This window comes from Schistocerca serialis, chromosome 9, assembly GCF_023864345.2.
Source record: "Schistocerca serialis cubense isolate TAMUIC-IGC-003099 chromosome 9, iqSchSeri2.2, whole genome shotgun sequence".
Classification (NCBI taxonomy): domain Eukaryota; kingdom Metazoa; phylum Arthropoda; class Insecta; order Orthoptera; family Acrididae; genus Schistocerca; species Schistocerca serialis.
In genome coordinates, this window is record NC_064646.1 from 113,319,444 (window position 1) to 113,339,927 (window position 20,484).

A 20,484-nucleotide genomic window follows, 5' to 3' on the forward strand; every position below is an offset into this window, starting at 1 on the left:
GGTGTAGAGCTTAAACTTCTGATCGTTTATTAGTGTTTAGTTGCTGCTGCTGCTGCTGATAATAATGATGATGATGATGTATAAAGAACTTATACATATTGCATTTTTTTAATTTTTTGATTCCAGTGTGTGAAGAAGATTCGCCAGGAATTGCCGGATGACCTACCAGACTACCTGTCGTATGATGGCGGTGGGATCAGTCGTAAGCGAACCCGCCCCGCTTATGTAGTGCTTCCAAAGTTACCTGAACTGAACATCTACCTCCCAGACACAAGCTCACTTGCTGATCTCACTCCATCTGTCGGGGCTAAAGCACTTCCTGCTGGTTTCAGCATGGGATATGAAGCTGTCAAGGCTCTGCACAGCAGTGCTGTTAATGGGGCGGATACGAGCCCCCAGACCAATAGAAAGTTTGCTTCAAAAAACGCCAAGGTAAGTACGGCAGCCTAACACTCTGGATTTACTTGCATAATTTAACTCTCTGAGATGTATGGTGTAGCCGTGAATGATACAAAACTCACCTATAGTTTATATGTGGTTCATGACAAAAAATAGGATGAGATAACCTACATATTTTTCCTGACCTACTTGGGTAACAGAGTGGAGTGCACACTCACGTACATTGTCGCAGGGGTTTAATTCCACTATCCTATCTAGCATAGCAGGAAAATAAGGGTATTTATCCATCAAAGTGTGGCTAGAATCTTCCCTAATGATAATATCAATTATGGTTGATTTGCAGTAAACATTTGTGACTGCTAGTTTGTTATCTAGCTGTGAAACTTGAGTTTCTACTGGTCTATAAAATGTGCAAACAAATTTTGGGAAATCGGTTCCGCGATGTCTTCTACAGCCACTGATATTTCATGAGGTTCACAATTTGTTATTTTCAAGGCACAAAGACAACAAAACACACACACACACACACACACACACACACACACACACACACACACACACATTGTAGTCATTGGAAACAGTAGTGGCACAACCAGAGATGACCAACATCAGAAGCTGTTGATAGTGAATTACCTATGCTTGCGATAGCGTTAACTCTGACCTTCAGTTGTTTGACATGGGGCGAGGGGAGGGGAGGTAGAGACAGAGTAGAACTCTAAGCAGCATTTAAGCAGAAACTTTAATCTCTATTTACATGATAATTTGCTAATTAATTGCAACCATCTCCTTAATAACACTTTACTCATTAATTGATGTATCTGCCAGAATCTCTGTGTTCTTATATTCCATAGGATGGCCGGTGACAAGGCATTGTTCTGTGAGTAGCAGATTTGCTCGGCTGTTGTAAGTGTATATGGCATTTATGCTGAGTACAGTGGTCCTCCACAGTCCTGATAGTTTGACCAAGGTATGACTTGTCACAGCTTCAAGGTAAACAGTATGCAAACAAATATAATCCTCTGCAGACCCTAAAAGGCCCCTAATGTTTGACGGTGGTCAAAAAACACTTTTCACATTGTCCACAGAATACAACCAATCCTGTTGGAAATGCTACCTGCAGGACGCAAAGCTGGAAGTTGGATTTGAGGAATGGGTTGAGTTGATTTGGTGGAAGAGACCAAACAGTGAGGTCATTGGTCTCATTGGATTAGGGAAGGATGGGGAAGGAAGTCGGCCATGCCCTTTCAAAGGAACCATCCCAGCATTTGCCTTAAGCAATTTAGGGAAATCAAAGAAAACCTAAATCCTTATTTTCATTACTCACCCATTCTTTGGTTGGCCAGTAGTGCAATGCATATCTTATCTGTCTTTCACTATAACCAATTTGGCGAAAGGTGACTTCAAGGAAGCTAATTCAGCTGACTAACTTCCAATATCTGAGATGGCATTGGCAGTAGGAACCAAGGTACACAATACCCTTCACATTCAGCCTGGTAGTGACAAATATCAGCCATTGGATACAAATCAATGAGAGTTGGTTCCCCAATGTACTGTCAACCTTTCTCCTGACCAATACATCAAGAAAAGGAAGGCAGCCATCCTTTCCAGCCTTCATTGTAAGGGAATGTTTGGTGATTTGAATTCAGATGTTTTAAAAAGAGTTTAATTCCTCAAATTCCTCACTTCCATGAGCCTAAACAACAGAAGTAGCATCTACATATCTGAAAGTTGGAGGGGGGGGGGGGGGGGGGGGGGGAGCCCACATGCAGGTTTAATGCATCTGACTCCAAGGCATGTGCGTCAAAATCTTCCATAAACAAATTGGAAATAATTGGTGACAAAGGGCTCCCCGTCACATACCCCTCTGTCTGTTTATAGAACTGGTCATTAAATAAAAAGGAAGTGGAAGTCAACACATGTGAAAATATGTTCGTTAATTTAACACCAGATCTAACCTCAGTTAACCATAGAAAACCAGAAGAGTAATATGAGTGAAGAGAGAGATCACATCAGAACTCAACTAAAATAACAGAATCATTGAAATGCAGTCCTTGTAATCGATGTCCTCTCAGATGCTATTATATTACTCCTGGACAAACGTACCTCAGCCAACACACAGTGTGCTTCTCTCCTAACCTCCTCAGCATCATAAGGAGGTAGCTTAAAAACAGCCTGGTCGACACAACTTTAAAAAAACTGGCAAATGCTTGGGTGTCATTGCAAAGCCCAAACCTTCCCCTACCACAGATAAACCTTTGTCATCCAAGATTACTTCTGTATCCCTACGAAATAGATCACAGAACGTCAAGATGTTGTAGTACACTCTGGTCCACAGAAAAATTGAAACTTTGCTGATTTCCTGGCAGTTACAGAGCAAAATTCCCAGTCAGACTGTGAGGAAAGAGCACCATCCAGCCACTCCCAACAAAATGCTGAACTTTTCAGAGCTATCATTAAGTAAGCCAAAACAATTCCTGGGTCACAGAATCCAACTGGTGGCATTTATAATATATTCTTTAATGGACAATAGGTAAAAGAGTGCATGTAATTAATGACAGGAGAATTAATATGATGTACAATTTTGGCCAATGTTGGAACAACACAATGCTCAGACAACTAGCAGGAATGCTGCCAGGTCACACCATCTTTATTGAAATGTCAAGATAAGTAAGTAGTTCATTTTTCTCTATCTCAGTGGTGAGCTTTATATGTGGCTGCAAGATATTAATGTTAGTGAACTCGTGGATTTCATCTTCATTGCCTTTTAAATAAAACAAAAATATCGACCATTTATCAACAGCATACAAACTTTTTTTTTTTTTTAAATTTCAGGATAGAAACTGCAGAATTTATTTTTGATGATCTTCTTGGAGACCGTTACTCTAAAATAATAAAGTGTCTTGAAATTGCATTTCTAATTGAGTGTTCTATTAGTTTTTGTGCGTGCACATGTGTTCTTGTATGTTTGTTTTGTCTAATTCGGAAGAAGGCCTTTGGTCGAAAACTTACTTGTTGGTCAGTCTTTTTGGTGTGCATATCTGCAACTCAACATGGCTATATGGTGAGTAGCAGTCTATCCCTTTCATAATATTGTAATTATTCCATCCTGGATTTTCCATTGTTTGTTTTGTTTTATAAACCAGTTTTCAGCTGTTATACCATCGTCGAGCTTGAAAATAACCAACTTAGATACCCTGTAGAGACACTATTTTAAAATCTTTGGACCCACAAAAATTTCAAAGCCACAAATGTCTTCTTATCTGATGATGGCATAACAGCTGGAAACCAGTTTGCAAAGCAATTAAATACTGTAGAATACTACACCAGTGTTGTGTGTTTTTTGTTCATAATTAATTTGAAACATTGCAGAAAGTGGTGCTGAAAATAAGGTTGCCTTTAGCATTACCTTTTTGATAATACATTGTAACTAAGGAGGTGGGTCTGACATTTCAAAAGGACAAAGTGATTGATAAAAATTTGTTTGGTAATATATTTAGTTGAACTAAAGTGGTCTTGCAGTAGTGTTCTTCCTTCCCACGCACGGGGTCCCAGGTTCGATTCCCGGCAGGGTCAGAGATTTTCTCTGCCTCGAGATGACTGGGTGTTGTTGTGTTGTCTTCATCATCATCATCATCATCATCATCATCATCATCGTTCATCCCCATTAAGGTCGGAGGAAGGCAATGGCAAACCACCTCCGCTAGGACCTTGCCTGGTACAGCGGTGCGGTTCTCCCGCATCGTCCCCTACGCTCCTCGGAGTATAGGACATCATCATCATCATCAAGAGTTATTTATGAAAACATAATCTGTATTAACATTACTGCATTGGATTTGATGTGTTTCCTTTACTTCTTTTCTTTCTTAATCCCCTCTCAAAACAAATATTTATCCAATTATGCATAATATTCATTTACAACAGAAATAACCTCCTTTACCCAACAAGAATTCCTATCCTTGAAGCTGATTTGCAGGTATAAAGAGCAGCAAAAATCTTTCCATGAGGTTGTGCACCAACATGCGTTGTTTGGATGCACTTGTTTCCAAGCTACTCTTGACTGCATCTACTTCAACACACTATGCCAACTGTCTAATGGTGTTTTGAAATAAGAGCCAGTCATTATTTTGCAATTTTCCAGATAGTCAATCAAGAGTATAGCATCTCCCCCCCCCCCCCCCCCCCCACACACACACACACACACACACACACACACACACACACACACACATACACACAGAGAGAGAGAGAGAGAGAGAGAGAGAGAGAGACTGTGAACTGTCTGTGTGGATGCTAATTTTGTATCCATGACACAAAACTAAATTCACACACTTAGTATTTTTGATCTGAAGTCAACAAACATGCCACTCATTCCATACAAGCTTCTTCAATCCTCAGTCAGTCCTCGAATTTTTTCTGTCTCTCATCACTTCTTTCACCTCTGGCAATGATCTGTCAGTATGAACAAGTCAGGCTAACCAATTGTAGTCCACATTAAACAGTAGGTCCCTCTCTAACTGACCAGTTGTCAGTTCTCGTCTGCTTTGTGCTTTTAGCTTTTATAATTCTTGTTTACTGATAGTGTCATTGCTGTAGTTACTAACACAAGGAGGTAACTTAAATATTATTATTTTAGCTTTTCTATGGGACTGAGCTGTATATTTACTGCTATTAATTTTTCAGTACGGTGTGTCGTGGTTGGAAGAGCAGATAAAGAAGTATGAAGGCAAGGTTGTCTCAGCCTTTTCGACACAGGAACTGTGTGACACAATTTTAATGATGCTGAAGTCTACACGTAGCAACGAGGAGCTTCAGAATGAGGTATAGTGCTTTTTCAGCTAAACATTTCATTGATCATCCTATACTTTCATAGCATTATAGTTTTATAAATAGCTTACACAAGTTGTAGATTTTTTAATTGTAAAAAGAAAAAAATAGTTCTTGCAGTTGATAAAGAGCTGTGGCTCCATCCAGGGTCATGTATTGTGCCTAGTGAGTAACATAAAATTGTAAGCAAATGACATTAGCACTTCATTGGTGTGTATACCTGACCAGGATTCAAATGATGTCTTCCGTGGGCAGCATGCTACAAATTACATCTTACAAACACAACTCCAGTTTTAACTTTCACACACTATAGCACAACACACTGTACACATTGCATAGAGTAGTACATGTATGAAGTGACATGTGACGCATATGTCTCACGGAGTATAAATTTTTGGAGGCATGGTTTGTTCAAAAACATGTTTATGTTTCTTCTAGGTATAGAAGTTGAGATTGCAAAATATTTGTACACTTACACAGCTACGATTAGCCATAGCATTTTGCGTAGTTTTCTTTCCCTTCTGTATGACATTTCCATACTATCTTTATTTCTTTGGCACACCATTAGTTCTATACTACTCAGTTTTCATCGGAAAACATTTGTTGAAGATTGAGAGGAATGTATGTTTGAACAAGTGAATCAACTATTGTATCTTACTTAAAAAGAAGGTTATTTAGCATCTCCTAGACTGTAGTTGCCATTGGTTTTGACAAATTGCAGGTTCTGGTTTATCTCGTGTAACAGGAATTTGGACCATTCACAATTTTACAGTGTGCCTTATAGCCTGCAGGTGATTGGCCTTTTCACATCCCCAAACAGTATTAGCATCAGATTCCATACTGTGTGTGTGTGTGTGTGTGTGTGTGTGTGTGTGTGTGTGTGTGTGTGTGTGTTTTGTTTGAAGAAATTTGGTAAATATAGTGTGCTACTGCAGAAGCTGAACTATCAATTCTTCGAGTACCCACATAGCATAAACTCACCTTGCAGTGTCGCAGATGCCAGTTCAGAAGTGTCGCCTGAGAGGTCTCCCATTTGTGCTGTTGTGATACTTTGATACAACCATTTCCATCACTGTTACTTATTAATGTTGTTGTTTTGTACCCTCAAAACTTTTTTTAATTGCACTTCCATTCTGTACTTACCACTCAACATCTGTTGCATGTTCTTTCAGTCAATATAGTTACCGTATTTACTCATAAGCCGCTCCTGAAAAATGAGACTCGAAATCAAGGGCAAAAAATTTTCCCGAATCCAAGCCGCACCTGAAATTTGAGACTCGAAATTCAAGGGGAGAGAAAACTTTTAAGCCGCACCTCCAAATCAACAAAGTTGGTCCATTGTAATACGAGACACAATTTAGGTCGGATGAATGACGATACAGCTACTGTAGTTTGGTTCGAGTCGTAAGCTTAGCAGTTAAGCTTTACCAGGTAGCCACTGCTATGCTTCAGGCGCTCTGTCCATATTTATGGTACCCTTCCTTTTTCATGTGCTTTGTCTGGTTTGAATTGATTGCTTATTTTTCTTTCATCTGATAAGTGCCGTTCTCTTTGTTATAGGTGTTTATGTCACTCTAAGCTGAAAATGCATTACTGTACTGTGTCATGCATTGTTTGACACATTCTGATAATGAGTGTTTACGACCTGTCGTCGCTCGCGGCATGGCTAGCGTTTGTGTGCGCTACCGCCGCTTACAATAAAAAGAGGTATTGTCTCATTGGCAAAACGATGGAAAGAGACTGCCTATTGTTGTTACTTCCACTGCTGCTTTTTTTTTTTATAAAGGTCAACAAGAACCAAATAATAGACTGCGTATGATAGAAGATGTTCTGAACGAGAGTTTAGAAAAAATTTTTCTCCGTTTGAAAATCTTTGGAGACGCCTCTTTAGTACGTTACATTCTACACAGAAATTAGAGTCATCTTAGATTTAAAAATCTAGTCAATTGCCGTGCTTCATTTTTCACTGTATCACTATTTGGCATAAGAATAATGCGAATATAAACATGACATGATATGTATATTCTTCCTCGTTTGCTGTTGTCTCACTCTAGTTTCGTAGTTTATGAGGCAGACAGGATTTAAATGAGATAGCAGCAAACACGAAAGAGTACAAGGCCAAATGTTTATATTCGTATTATTCTTATGGCGAAGAGAATACTGCATGTGATTCGCAATTCATAAAAGTTCCCATTAGCAACCATATCTTCTCACAGGTAGGAAAAAATTCAGAACGTTGAGTTGGCCATATTGACAAACATCCCAAACTGTCTTGCCAGTCGAATTTTCATAGTACATTGAAATGCTGCTACATTCGAAGATGAACAATACAGAATTTGTATTTACTTCGTTGGATAATGTATGAAAATGCAGCGGACGAAACTTGGGGCAGAGAGAAAAGCGCAACTTCCACCTTTTTTTTAAATTTATTTACTGAAGCAGAGGTTTTGGCGCTAGTATTTATCTTTGTGCCTGCAAAGCATGCGTGTGTAGCACCACATATATTTGATGGCAGAAGTTAGTTGTGGCGGCACCTACCAACATTTTTCAGAACTTCCGCTTACTTTGCACTCGATTCTAAGCTGCAGTCAGTTTTTTGGATTACAAAAACCGGAGAAAAAGTGCGGCTTAGATTCGAGTAAATTCGGTATGTCTTATTAGCTGACCAGGAGACCCTTCATTAAACTCATGGTATTGTCAGTTTTCTGTTATTTCAGTCTGTTTGATAAAAATGTGTTAGGTTAATGCATGTACCTTTTGGCTGGCTAAATGCTTGATATTTTCAGGAGGTCAAGTAAATAAATAAATTGATGACTGATAATCCCTCTCACCCACTCACCCATTGGACTTTGCTTTTGGGTGGGGTGTTCTTGTATGTCCACTTCAGTAACCATTCATTACATGTACATCTTCCACTATGAAGAGGTTGACACACTTGGAAACCTTTTGTAAGTCACAGTGTGTGCTCCACACTGCACTAAAAGCCAAATTTGGAAGACTGGCAGTTTCACTAGCTTTGATCACTTAAGATTTCCAGAAGGCTTTTGACACCATTTCTCACAAGTGTCTTCTAATCAAACTGTGTGCCTATCGAAAACCGCCTGAGTTGTGTGACTGGATTCGTGATTTTCTGTCAGAAAGGTCAGAGCTCGTCATAATAGACGGATAGTGATCAAGTAAAACAGAAGTAATATATGGCATTCCCCAAGGAAGTGTTATAGGTCCTCTATTGTTCCTGATCTATATTAACGACACAGAAGACAATCTGAATAGCCGTGTTAGATTGTTTGCAGATGATGCTGTCATTTACCATCTTGTAAAGTCATCAGATGACCAAAACAAATTACAAAATGATTTAGATAAGATATCTGTATGGTGCAAAAAGTGGCAATTGACCCTAAATAAAGAAAAGTGTGAAGTTACTCACTTGAGTACTAAAAAAAATTTGCTAAATTTCGATTACACGATAAGTCACACAAATCTGAAGGCTGTAAATTCAACTAAATACTTAGGGATTACAATGACAAATAACCTAAACCAGAATGATTACCTAGATAATGTTGTGGGTAGAGCAAACCAAAGAGTGCGATTCATTGGCAGAACACTTAGAAGACTGTGCAATAGGTCTACTAAAGAGACTGCTTACTCCACGCTTGTCCGCCCTATTCTGGAGTATTGCTGTGCAAAGTACAAAGAAGGGCAGTTCGTTTCGTATTATCGCAAAATAGGGGTAGTGCCACAGACATGATATGTGAATTGGAGTGTCAATCATTAAAACAAAGGCGTTTTTCATTGTGACAGCTTGAAGGAGATTTAATAACCCTCTACCAGGCACTTTATTGTGAATAGCAAAGTTATCACTTAGAAGCCCTATACTTGTGTGCTCTATGAGACATGGCTAATTGGGATTGTAAATGGGTACTCCTACTCCCACACCACTCCAACTACTTAAGCAGTGTCATTCACACACAGAGTCTTGATTTATTCCTCAGAAATGTAATAATTCTCCCTCCCTCCCTCCCCTCTCCTCTCTCTCTCTCTCTCTCTCTCTCTCTCTCTCTCTCTCTCTCTCTCTCTCTCTCTCTCTCTCTCTCTCCCCCCCCCCTCCCCCCCCCCCTCCCTACTCTCTCTCTCTCTCTCTCTCTCTCTCTCTCCCCCCCCCCTCCCCCCCCCTCCCTACAAAGAACTAATAATTTGTAATTTGTTTCGTAGCTTTTTGACCTACTGGGCTTCGACAGCTTTGAGCTGATAGAAGCACTGCTCCAGCACAGGACCAATATTTTGAATGGTGACTTACTGGCCGAAGAGAGAAAACAGACCGCACCTCCAGCTGGTAAGGACTTGCACATGTCTTACCCTGATGAGTATATACTGCAGCCTCAACGTTTAGGTAACACTTTGTGTCAGCTCATATTCTTACCGTGTTATGTGTAAATTTTCATACAGAAGTTTTGTGTACAATGGAAAGCAAACAAGAAAATTTAAAGCATAAAAACAGTCTATATTAATTCCAAATTTCCTGCAGCTAACTTTTATGAGGGCCATACTGCAAGTTCTGGCTTAAAATTTAATCCAGAACATTGGCGCAAAGATTTGTGATCAGGAACTTTACGTGTTCACCCCTCCTGTCCTCTCTGCTCTAAAGGTAAAGTGAAAACTATGGCATCCCTGGATGGTCACCCATCCAAGTACCGGCCAGACCTGGCAGTGCTCAATTTCTGTGATCTGACAGGAATCAGTGTATCCACCCTCAACTGTTTATGAGCTCTTTTTTATGCAATAACAGTCTCACTTAAAGATTCTTTCCATATACAACTTTGAAAAGCTAACCTTTAACGCAATGCAAAATATGTACATGCTGTTTTAAGGTACTTTGGGAGTATAAATTATAGTAACAACTGTAGTTTTAGATCATTATATACCTTAGTAACCTTGCTGTGTATTGATATGTATAGGGTGGTAGTAAGTTCTTTTTTTATTTTTTATTTTATTTGTTTATTTTTTAATTATCTACAACAGTTATTTATTATCACAAAGAAAGTCATTCTTTCCTTTTCATCACATTTGTGGGGTTACTTTTCTGTAGGTCTCCCCATTTCCCATACCTCACCAGTCCTTTTCCGCATCCCTCTTCGTTTCCCTTCAACCCTTCTGCCAAAAGGAGCCACTGGCTCCAAAAACTTGCACATTTCCATAACTTTTATATGTTTTTGCTAGTGCTGCTACTTGGTGAGTAGATTTTTTATCTATCCAGTTATTTAGTACCACAGTTTTTCTCTATTGTTTGAAAGCTTTGTTGTTGTTCATATAAAATGTTTCATGTATTGCATTAAGTTTACTTAAATCTTTGCAGCATCTATATCAGAGGTAAGGAGGCCAGCATATGGCTGCAACGTAACAGTACAGACAGAAAAAGAAATACAGTTGCTGAAACAGGTCCGCAAAGATGAAAAACGTTTACATAAGCACAGGGGAGCTGATGATGACGATAGTGATAATGAATTTGATCCTGTCGATCTGAGAGCAAAAAGGTAACTATTCTCTAGTTGTCATCTAGTCTGTAATCACTGTTACACTCTTAGATACATAAAAAAGGAAGATCCAAAATGGGAACTGAATCATTCTTGGTGTCGATGGCAATGACAATGATGACAACTGTTCTGATCCATTTCTTTACCCTAGTCTTTTCACCTATGCTTAACTGTAATCAAGACTTAATCGCCATGTACTGCTCTAACCCTCCCCCATCTCACACACACACACACACACACACACACACACACCAGCCAGCTTCATTAAAATATACTCGTAATATAGCTGACATGTAAAATAACAGAGTCTCTTCAAATAAAGTGACTTATTCTATGCTGTTGTCTTATGGAATTGTCTTCTGGGACAGAGACCTAATGTAAATAAACAGTAAGAATATTGTGTAAAGTAGGAAATCTTACATAATGCAGAAACGTTTTTAAGGATATTGGAAGCTATAAACACTTTACAATATGTTTACTCCTGAGTGGTTTTTGTTGCTGACAACGAAAATCATTTTCAGCTGAACTATGCAATCACAGTACAAGGCACAGAAAATAATTTGTGTGTCACCTTTCATCGTTAACTAGGGGTCAGAGTGGAGTTTATACTCTGATGTAAATGTATTTGAAAAGCTTTCATGTAACATAAGACAAGAAATTCAAAAGAAAGTTAAAAACGTACCTCAATATCCTCTCATTTCACAAATTGTCTGAGTATATGTAGAGGTGAGAACTGGGAGGTTCTGTTGGCTATATCACACTTAGCAGTGTTCACTATAAAGCTGCATTACAAGTACCAGTGATGTACTGTTTATTTATACGAGTCAGAAAACAATTACAACACATGGTAACTACCATTAGAAATGAGTGAAACTAAGAATTATCAAACTAGACTACTCCCCACCAAAATCTTGCAACTTCCGTTGCACCTGTTCTTGCAAGCAGATCACCTTCTTTTGTGCTAGATGCAGCAGTTCTCCACAGTCACAGGTGGTGGTATCCACAGGGAAGTGCATTTCTGGAGGGTATTTCCAACTCCGGAATGAAGGTGGTAAAATGACCTCAAAGCGATCCAATCCTTTTCGTGGGCAGATGGGAGAATTTCCGAAGGGATAGGCCAAACAGAGTTGCTCTCAAGTCGAGGAATCCACGATTGTTTTCTTGCTGAAGCTGTTACTGTTTGCAAGACTTGAAGGGGTCTTGAGAAAACTTCTTCTGGACCTCAACTTCCAGAAGCAATTCAGTGAGCAATGTGGTGAATAAAAAATTGCTCTTTTCAAATGCAAAACTTTCATCTTGATCAATATTGAAGATGTTACATTTACCGGGAAGAGTAATTAAGTAGTGTACTGAAAACAGTACTCAATGTTTATATATGTTGGTAACTGTTTTCTTTGAAGAATTCCAATTTAATCAAGTAAACATAAATTTTTTATTGAGCTGCCAATAGAAGATAAATAGCAACTGTTTAATATAACCAAGAAAGCTGCAGCTTTTTTTGAGATCGTTATTTCCCTTCCAACTTACTTTGTGACTTTTAGATGGTATCGGTACAAATAACAGTAAGTGGTACAGCAGTAATCTGTTGTTAATGCAGTGTATGGATTAAGTTTCTTTGTTTTGTTAATACTTGCCTTGACTCATTCCACATCTTTGAACATTCTCCTGCTTGATGGAATCCAAGAAGACAATGAACGAATAAATACATTTTAAAAAATAGGTTATTGATGAGAAGCTTTCATTGTTATATGCTGATGATGCAAACACACATACATGGGACTAATTCTGAAATGTATGAAAATAACTTTGCAGTGTATAAATATCCTTCCAAGTAGTTACTTAACAGTTTGTGCTGCTTTCTTAAAGATACCATTATGCTATATGCCATTTCTGTTTTGCTGTGTAAAATTAATAGTTCTTTATAATTTTGTTAGCTTTTCTCCGTCTTTCCCTGGTTCCTATACAGGGCTACTATAAATGACTCACTTATTTTCAAAGTTCTATTCCTCCAAAGTAGTACATGTACAGATATCATTTATGCCTGAATAAAACCGTAATTCTCCAAGTTTGCATTTTGCACTCTACAAATTTCCACATGTGCTCCTGTGGTCATATGACACATGTTGAAGCAGCAGTCAAGTTTGTTCCACGGCTTATGTAGCAGCAGCCTGTCAATGATCATCACAGCAATGATGATGCATTTGGGCCATTCCAATGTTCTTGGCAGTGGGGGCATGTAAACACGGGGTCCTTAATGTATCCCCAGTGCATTAGATGAGGCAGCCTTGGGGAGTTGGGGGCAGGGGAACAGAGCCAAATCACCTTCACCACTACTCCCAATCCAATTACACAGAAGCTCATTATTCATGTAGCAATGGACATCAGTACTCTAATGGTGGGATGCCCCATCTAGTTGAAAGATGAAATTATCTGACTCAGCAGTCAGTTGTGGAAACAACTACAACCACAACTGTAACATATCAAGATAACGTTAACATTTGTAATTCTCATTTGTGTGTCACAATTTCATGAGGATTTTCAGTGCCCTACACTCTCACAGGTGGGTGATTAACCTTTTCTTATAAACAGAAGGTCTTGCATATTCCAATATTCCAACACCCCACACAAAAATAACACTCTTTTGGTTTTGTCGCCCCCCCTCCCCCCCCCCCCCCCCCCCCATCCCACTAATAATAAACTTCTTCCACGTACTGCAGCCAAAACATGCACTATCTTCTTCTTATGCAAACATTGTTAGTATGAGGGTCGTCCACAAAGTAAGTTCAGTTTCTATTTCTATCCACGGCAGCGTTACGATCGCAGTTCCGAGCATGTGCGGCAGTTACTCTCACTCAAGGAGAAGAAATGTACGCCATTTTCAGATCGCTGCTACGGATGTGTGCTTTGTAGTGCTTCTTTATAATGTCAGCCATAATTGAAAATGCTACCACGTGTGAAATCAGATCTGTGATTTGTTTTCTAAATGCAAAGAAAGTTAAACCAAAGGAAATTCATCGGTAAATCTGTGAGGTTTATTCACAAAATGCTATGGGTGATTCAGTGGTTAGAAGCTGGGTCAGACTATTCAATGAAGGACATGGCCAAGTGCATGATGAAGAGTGAAGTGGATGCCCATCTGTGGTAACTGATGAACTGGTTCACACAATTGAAGACAAGATTAAGCACAACCGTAAGTTTACACTTAGTGTTCTTGCTATGGCGGTTCCGCAGATCTCACGATCACTAATTCATGAAATTGTTACTGAAAAACTGAAATTTCGAAAACTTTGGTCACATTGGGTACCCAAAATTCTTACTGAACAACGCAAAAAACAATGGATGGGCAGTGCACTTCAGTTTTTGACACGCTACAATGGAGGAGATGATGGTTTTCTTTCTCGGGTAGTCCCGGGGGATGAAACTTCGGTATTGTACGACACCCCTGAAACAAAACGGCAATCAGTGGAATGGAGGCACACTTCATCCCCAATAAAGATCAAGCCTAATCAAATCTTGACACCTCAAAAAGTCATGTGCACCATTTTTTGGGACAGAAAAGGCATTTTGCTGATTGATTTCTTACCACGAGGCCAAACAATCAATGCACATGGTTACTATGAGACCATTAAGAAATTGTGCCACACGGCAGCATTTTCAATTAAGGCTGACATTATAAAGAAGCACTGCAAAGCACATATCAGCAGCAGCAATCTGAAAATGGGCGTTACATGTCTTCTCCTTGAGTCAGAGTAACTGCCCTGCATCTCGGAACTGCGATCGTAATGCTGCGGCGGGTAGAAATAGAAATGGTACTTACTTTGTGGACAACCCTTGTATTAATTTCTTTTACTGTGTCTTTGAATACAAAAACATTACACACACTTGTATGTAAACATTCTTTTCAGGTTAGCAGCTCTTGAAGTGAAAGCTGTACCTGTACTAATGAAACCGAGTACACAGCGACGAGAGATATACCCAAATGTGTATGATTCTCGGCAAGAAGCACAGCAAACTTCAGGTAATATTCACTTTTTTTTTATGAAAACTTGGTGCACATCCTGTTTTACCATAGACTTGTGAGATCTAATAAGTAAGAGGCAGTTATCTGGAACAAGTACCATTCATTGTTTAGTACTGCATAGTTTCCAAACTTATACACATGTACATACACTTAACTTATAGTTATGGTGTACATATGAGTGTGAAAAAGTACACGATATGCTGCTAAAGTGTGCAAGGGCCAGTAAGCTACCTGTTAGTAAGGATTTTGCCTTCATGACTCGTTGTGAAAGTTGTTCTTGTAAGATGATGGGTATGTGCAAGACTCTATCTGTAACATTAGACATGTATGTGTGGAAACATGTATATGTCTACACAAAATACAATAAACTTTTTTGGATGTGATGCACACATCACCAATACCATACATCTGATAATAACTTAAGGCTGAAACTGGCCAGTAATGTAATTTATATGCCTGGTGAATTAAAGGAATAAAACTGACAGCCTACAGTGATTAAAATGTTTCCAGTCAGAAACTTATTAGCTTAACAAATGTGTCACCATTGATGCCACTCTTCATAATTTTAACAGTCATTTCCTGTGATGCTGTCTTATAATTTTCGCAGCTGAAGCATGTTTCTGTAGTTGTTCATATTTAAATATTGTAGTAAGTGAGCAACTTTGTAGTAGTAGGAAATTTAATTTACAGCATTAAATACCCAGCACAGTGAGATATTTATTAATCTTGCTCTAATAGTAATCAGAGTGACATCCAACTCGCAACAACAAGACTGGACATGGGAGTACCATGAAGAAACAAAAGTGTAGTGGGAGTCTCATGTAGGCTGCACTTGCACGACTTGTTTGATGCTTTACTGAAAGGTGTTGAGGCAGTCATTTGTGCCATACTGGCTGATATTAATGACATGCAGTAAGGCATGTGATTCTTTAAGTGTTACAGACCCTTTTACTGGATTAATGTTAATTTGTTAATAAATACATATTTTTAGTGCTCTGGTGATTATTACTATGTAAACAAAAATGGTAACTCTATTTAAGATTGCCAGTTATGTTTATTTACAAATACAAACAAGCAGTGTAACTAATGAAATTTAATTATCTCTGATTAATTAAGTCTTTGAATTTTACTGTGGTATCTAATTTTCACAATCTACTGCTTCTGCTAGAATATAATTTGTGCCTGAATGCCAAAGTGGTTTCAAATTAATTATTTTCAGCATCCATAGATATTCTCTATGTTCTTCTGCTGACTTGCATTTTTTAAATATCTCTTAGACAGTGTAATCTGAGGTTGCTGGTTTTTGTGAAGAGCAGGCATTTCTAGTGTGGCCATTTCTAGATAAGAAGGCATGCAGTGAAAATGTCTTCCAGCAAACAATACGCATTCTTTCACATATTACTTGTCACTGTCGTTGCTTTTACCAGAGGTGGGGGTGAATGCACCTTATGAAGTCAGTTTGCAACAGCTGGTTCTCCTTGCTGTGGCTCCTGCATGTCTATGAACACTTCCACATTGGTGTTGGTGAAATGTGTGAAGGTTTCACCATCATTGAAAGTATTTGATGATGATAAAATTACTTTTTTATGTGGTTGTGCATCTTTTTTCACTATAACTGAAAACATGTCTTTAGCTTTGTTTGCCATTTCATATAATCTGTTTCATAGGTTTTATCTGTGGAGTGAAAATGGTATTGCCAGTTGGTGTTGATCGCGTTGATACCAAAAAATTTGAAGAAGTCAACATACCAGTTACTGAAAGTGCTCCACTGAATATCGGGAATAAGTTTGTGCAAATCTCTTCACTTGATGAGGTAAGGGTTTGCATTCCATGCATATTACTGGTAGTTATGTGTGAAGGTTTTTTTTTTTGTTTTTTTTATTTTTTTTATTTATTTACCTATTGCTGTATGTCTGACTTCATCATCTTGTGAATCTAAAGCAGTTCTCCATATTATATTCATTCCAGTTTGGGATTGGATATAGCATAGTAATACATAAAACTAAATTTTATAGCTGTATATACAGAATAATGTTGAAAGTAAAAGAAAGTGAAGAACAACTTATGTTGAGAGAGGAAGGAAAAATATTTTTTCAGCAGTGTAACTGTTAAATGATTGCTACTTAATTGTGCATCCAGCTGCTGGTAGGAAACACCAACTTACTCTAGGAAAGTACTTGGTTGGTATCTTCTGCATACAAGAGCAACCATTTGTTTGTATAAAAACTGTTAAAACATTTTTTGGTACAAATTGTTTTCCATGCCTTAAAATATAGCCTTTAAAATCTGTACACTCTTGCATGGGTTCAAAACAAGTTTGGAAACATTTTTTCCTATCTGATTTTGTTATCCCAAAAATGTGTTTTTGTAAGGACTCAACAGTGTTTCAAGGTGATGAAAATCACTGTCCACTCAGTTGTTGTTGTTGTTGTTGTTGTTGTTGTTGTTGTTCTTTAACTAACAAATCAGGGGGAATGGAGCTATTAGATATTGATTTGATATGTTTCTCCATCAAATACTCAGTTGTCTGGTGTGCCATACAACAGCTGGCATTGTTATAATGTGGAATGAAGTGTCATTTTCAGTTGTTTTTTCCTGATTTTGTTAATAACTTGTCCCCCCAGGGGCTCACCGCTCTTTGGCGGGTTTGTGCCTGGCTACCGAGGGGCCCCAGCCTTTGCAGCATCTTTTCTCTTCCATGCTGCGTGTCTAGCCTCTTACTGTTCTTTCTCGCCTCCCTTGGTGAACATGTCTGGGCTGTTTTTGGAAATGTATTCTGCATTTTTGGTAGTCAGTATTAGAACACACTCCACTTTTTTTCATCCCCTTTTTGCTTTGTTCTTTCACCTTCTCCTATCCTTCTTCTTTTTCTCCTTCCTCCCTGTGCACACCTGAAGGCCGGCTCACACGTCTGACATGTAACAGGTGACTGTTCCTAGCACCGGGGTCAACAGGTAGGATGCACACATACTCCCTAGTACATGCCAGGCCCAGGGAAGGGTGATTGTCTGAATTGCTACCTTCCCAAATTGCCGATAAGTCCCTCTGTCAGATGTTCAGGAGGTGTGAACAATCACCTAAGGCAGGTGCGCCCCCACGTGAAAGGTGCCCCTAGTTGGAAGGAGCACACAATCGGAGATGCTGACGATCCTGAGGGGATTTTCTTGCAATGAGCCAATCGTGTTCTTCACAATCCATGTCTACTAAACATAAATGTAATGAAGCTAATGATTCAAAAGACCCTCCCAGCTGCACCACGGTTCCTCGTGGTTTCACGTACTGAAGATGGTCAGTCCTTTGCTATGGTGAATCAATTTATTGTTCAAAAAGGTGTTGATGCAGTTGCTGGCCCTGTGAAATCCTGCTCTCGTTCATGCAATGGCACTGTGCTTTTGGAGACTACTTGTGATTCTCATGCACAATAACTGCAGTAGTACTGTTCTTGCTACATCTCGCTCCATGAAGGACATAGCCATGCAGACATGCGACCTCAAATTTAGCACTGCGCTTGTGAAATCACCCAGCATCATGGCAGTGTAACTGTCTCCTCCTCCAGCTGCGCAACATGCCACCAAATTTTTTCCTCGTGGGCGAAGTCACTAGCTACACAACTGCAGGCTGGAAAGGACAGAAGGATTACTCCCACGAAGACTTCCCACGTCCCTCCAACCAACCAACATCTGAGTCTTCCTCTGCCAACCTGAAGGGCTCTAAGAAGTCAAACAAAGGCAAATGGTCCTCTCCTGTGCCAACTAGGAGACCCACTTCGACAGTGTCGCCACGTGATACCCTCGTCCGGCTGACCTCTGTGTCGCCAGTGCGCACCACCGACCATTTTTCTGCCCTGGACTCCACAGGCTGACAGAGGAATGCTAATGCTTCCATTGACCTCGTGGAGCGGAATCCTCATGCCTCTGTGCCCGGTAGCAGCAAGTCTTCAAACGCTGACACTCAGCAGCTGCTGAGGTGACACCCCTGCATTTTTTCCTCGTTGTGATTCTTTTCCAATGGAACATTCGCAGTGTCCGATCTGACAAATAGGATTTACGGCTGCTCTTAGAATTACAGTGTCCACTTGTTCTCTTCCTTCAGGAAATAAAATTGTGTCCTCTTGCATTTCTTCCTGGTCGATTTTGACCTTCCCTCCTCCCCCACCTGAGGGTAGCATTCCATCTCATGGATAATCGTGCTGCTCATATGGGATGACGTTCATAGTCAACCAATCTCCGTGACTACCCACTTTCAAGCTGTTGCAGTTTGTCATATATGAAAAGGATAGATTGCTACTCACCATAAAGATGACAAATTGGCTTGCAGACAAGCACAGCATATGAGCTTTCAGCTAAAACCTTCTTCAGAAAAGAAACACACACACACACACACACACACACACACACACACGTATATTCATACAAGCAAGCATACCTCACACACACATGTCCACTATCTCCGTCCACTCGAACAAGAATGCCATTTTGGTCAGAGTGACCAGAGATAGCAGTCGTTTGTGTGAAGTGTGCTTGCTTGTGTGAATGTGTGTGTGTGTTTTGATTTCCTGGAGAGGCTTTGGCTGAAAGCTCATATGTAACAGTCTTTTCGTCATGCCTGTCTGCATCTTAGCGTGTCATCTTCATGGTGAGTAGCAATCTCCCCTTTTCATAATATTGTAGGTGTTCAGGTTGTTATTTAGATGTCATATGGCACTTGTTCCTGGACTCGTCCACTGGAAAATGTCTTCTAGCTGAAACTGGCCAGTAGTGTTTTAAATAAGATTTGTGCTTTGAAAACATGCAGTCTGAGAGGAAATAATGTCATTTTTCTACATATTCAAATGTGTGCCTGCAATTCCTTTCCACTCTCAATGAGTTTGCAAGGGTATAATTTGGGGGCAGGGGAGGGCGGACGGACGTACACACACACACACACACACACACACACACACACACACACACACACACAGAGAGAGAGAGAGAGAGAGAGAGAGAGAGAGAGAGAGAGAGAGAGACTTAATTATGCCTCCCCCCACTTCCCTTCTCCTTCTTTTGGTGTATGCCACAACACATAGTCAACATAGGTTTCTCAATGTTTATTGCATGTAGAGATTGTGGCTGAGCTCATAAATACTACACTGAGGTTACTAAGTTCTTGATTTATGATATTGCGACCTCTTTTTCCATAATTTTTGGGACCAGCTTTTTGGCCTTCTTCCGAAAACTAGCTGCACACTGTAGTGCACTGTCGAAATTTGCAAATTTGAGGGGTATTTCTTGTGTTTATTGTTTTAAATGTTTATCATTCACTGTTAAATGATGCCATGATTGATGGTATCATTCACTGGTATACTAATGGCTGCAGATTGAGTCAAGAGTGCTGCCTTGTATATGTTTGGGTACTCTGCCTGGGGCACCCTTGTAGCACTGAGGGTAAGCAGCCAAGCCACCTGCAGCCTAAAGCTGTTGTCAAGATTAAAATTGTTTGGGCATGTAGCAAGCTCGATGGCCTCTCTGAGTTTTTCATTTGCACTGATGATGCTAAAACATGAACATTAGCAAAGTTTGTATTCTCATCACTTGTTGTAGTATTCAGCTACATTTGGCTTGCTGTGTTGGTTGAGGCACATTCGTACTGTTACAGACATTCTTTAACTGCACGGCCTGTTTTCCCTAAGTATACTTTACCACACTTGCACCTAATTTTGTATTCTCCAGC

The 20,484-nt window shown here is 39.6% G+C and overlaps 1 protein-coding gene across 1 annotated transcript in view; it reads left to right on the top strand.

The window, feature by feature from the left end:
• LOC126418509 (activating signal cointegrator 1 complex subunit 3) overlaps positions 1-20,484 on the top strand; it is a 238,365-nt gene that overhangs the window by 38,551 nt on the left and 179,330 nt on the right. Inside the window, exons 4-9 of the mRNA XM_050085303.1 lie at positions 127-432; positions 5,080-5,217; positions 9,436-9,556; positions 10,577-10,754; positions 14,660-14,772; positions 16,443-16,588. Coding sequence (XP_049941260.1) covers positions 127-432; positions 5,080-5,217; positions 9,436-9,556; positions 10,577-10,754; positions 14,660-14,772; positions 16,443-16,588 — 1,002 coding nt within the window. The remainder of the gene's footprint in view (positions 1-126; positions 433-5,079; positions 5,218-9,435; positions 9,557-10,576; positions 10,755-14,659; positions 14,773-16,442; positions 16,589-20,484) is intronic.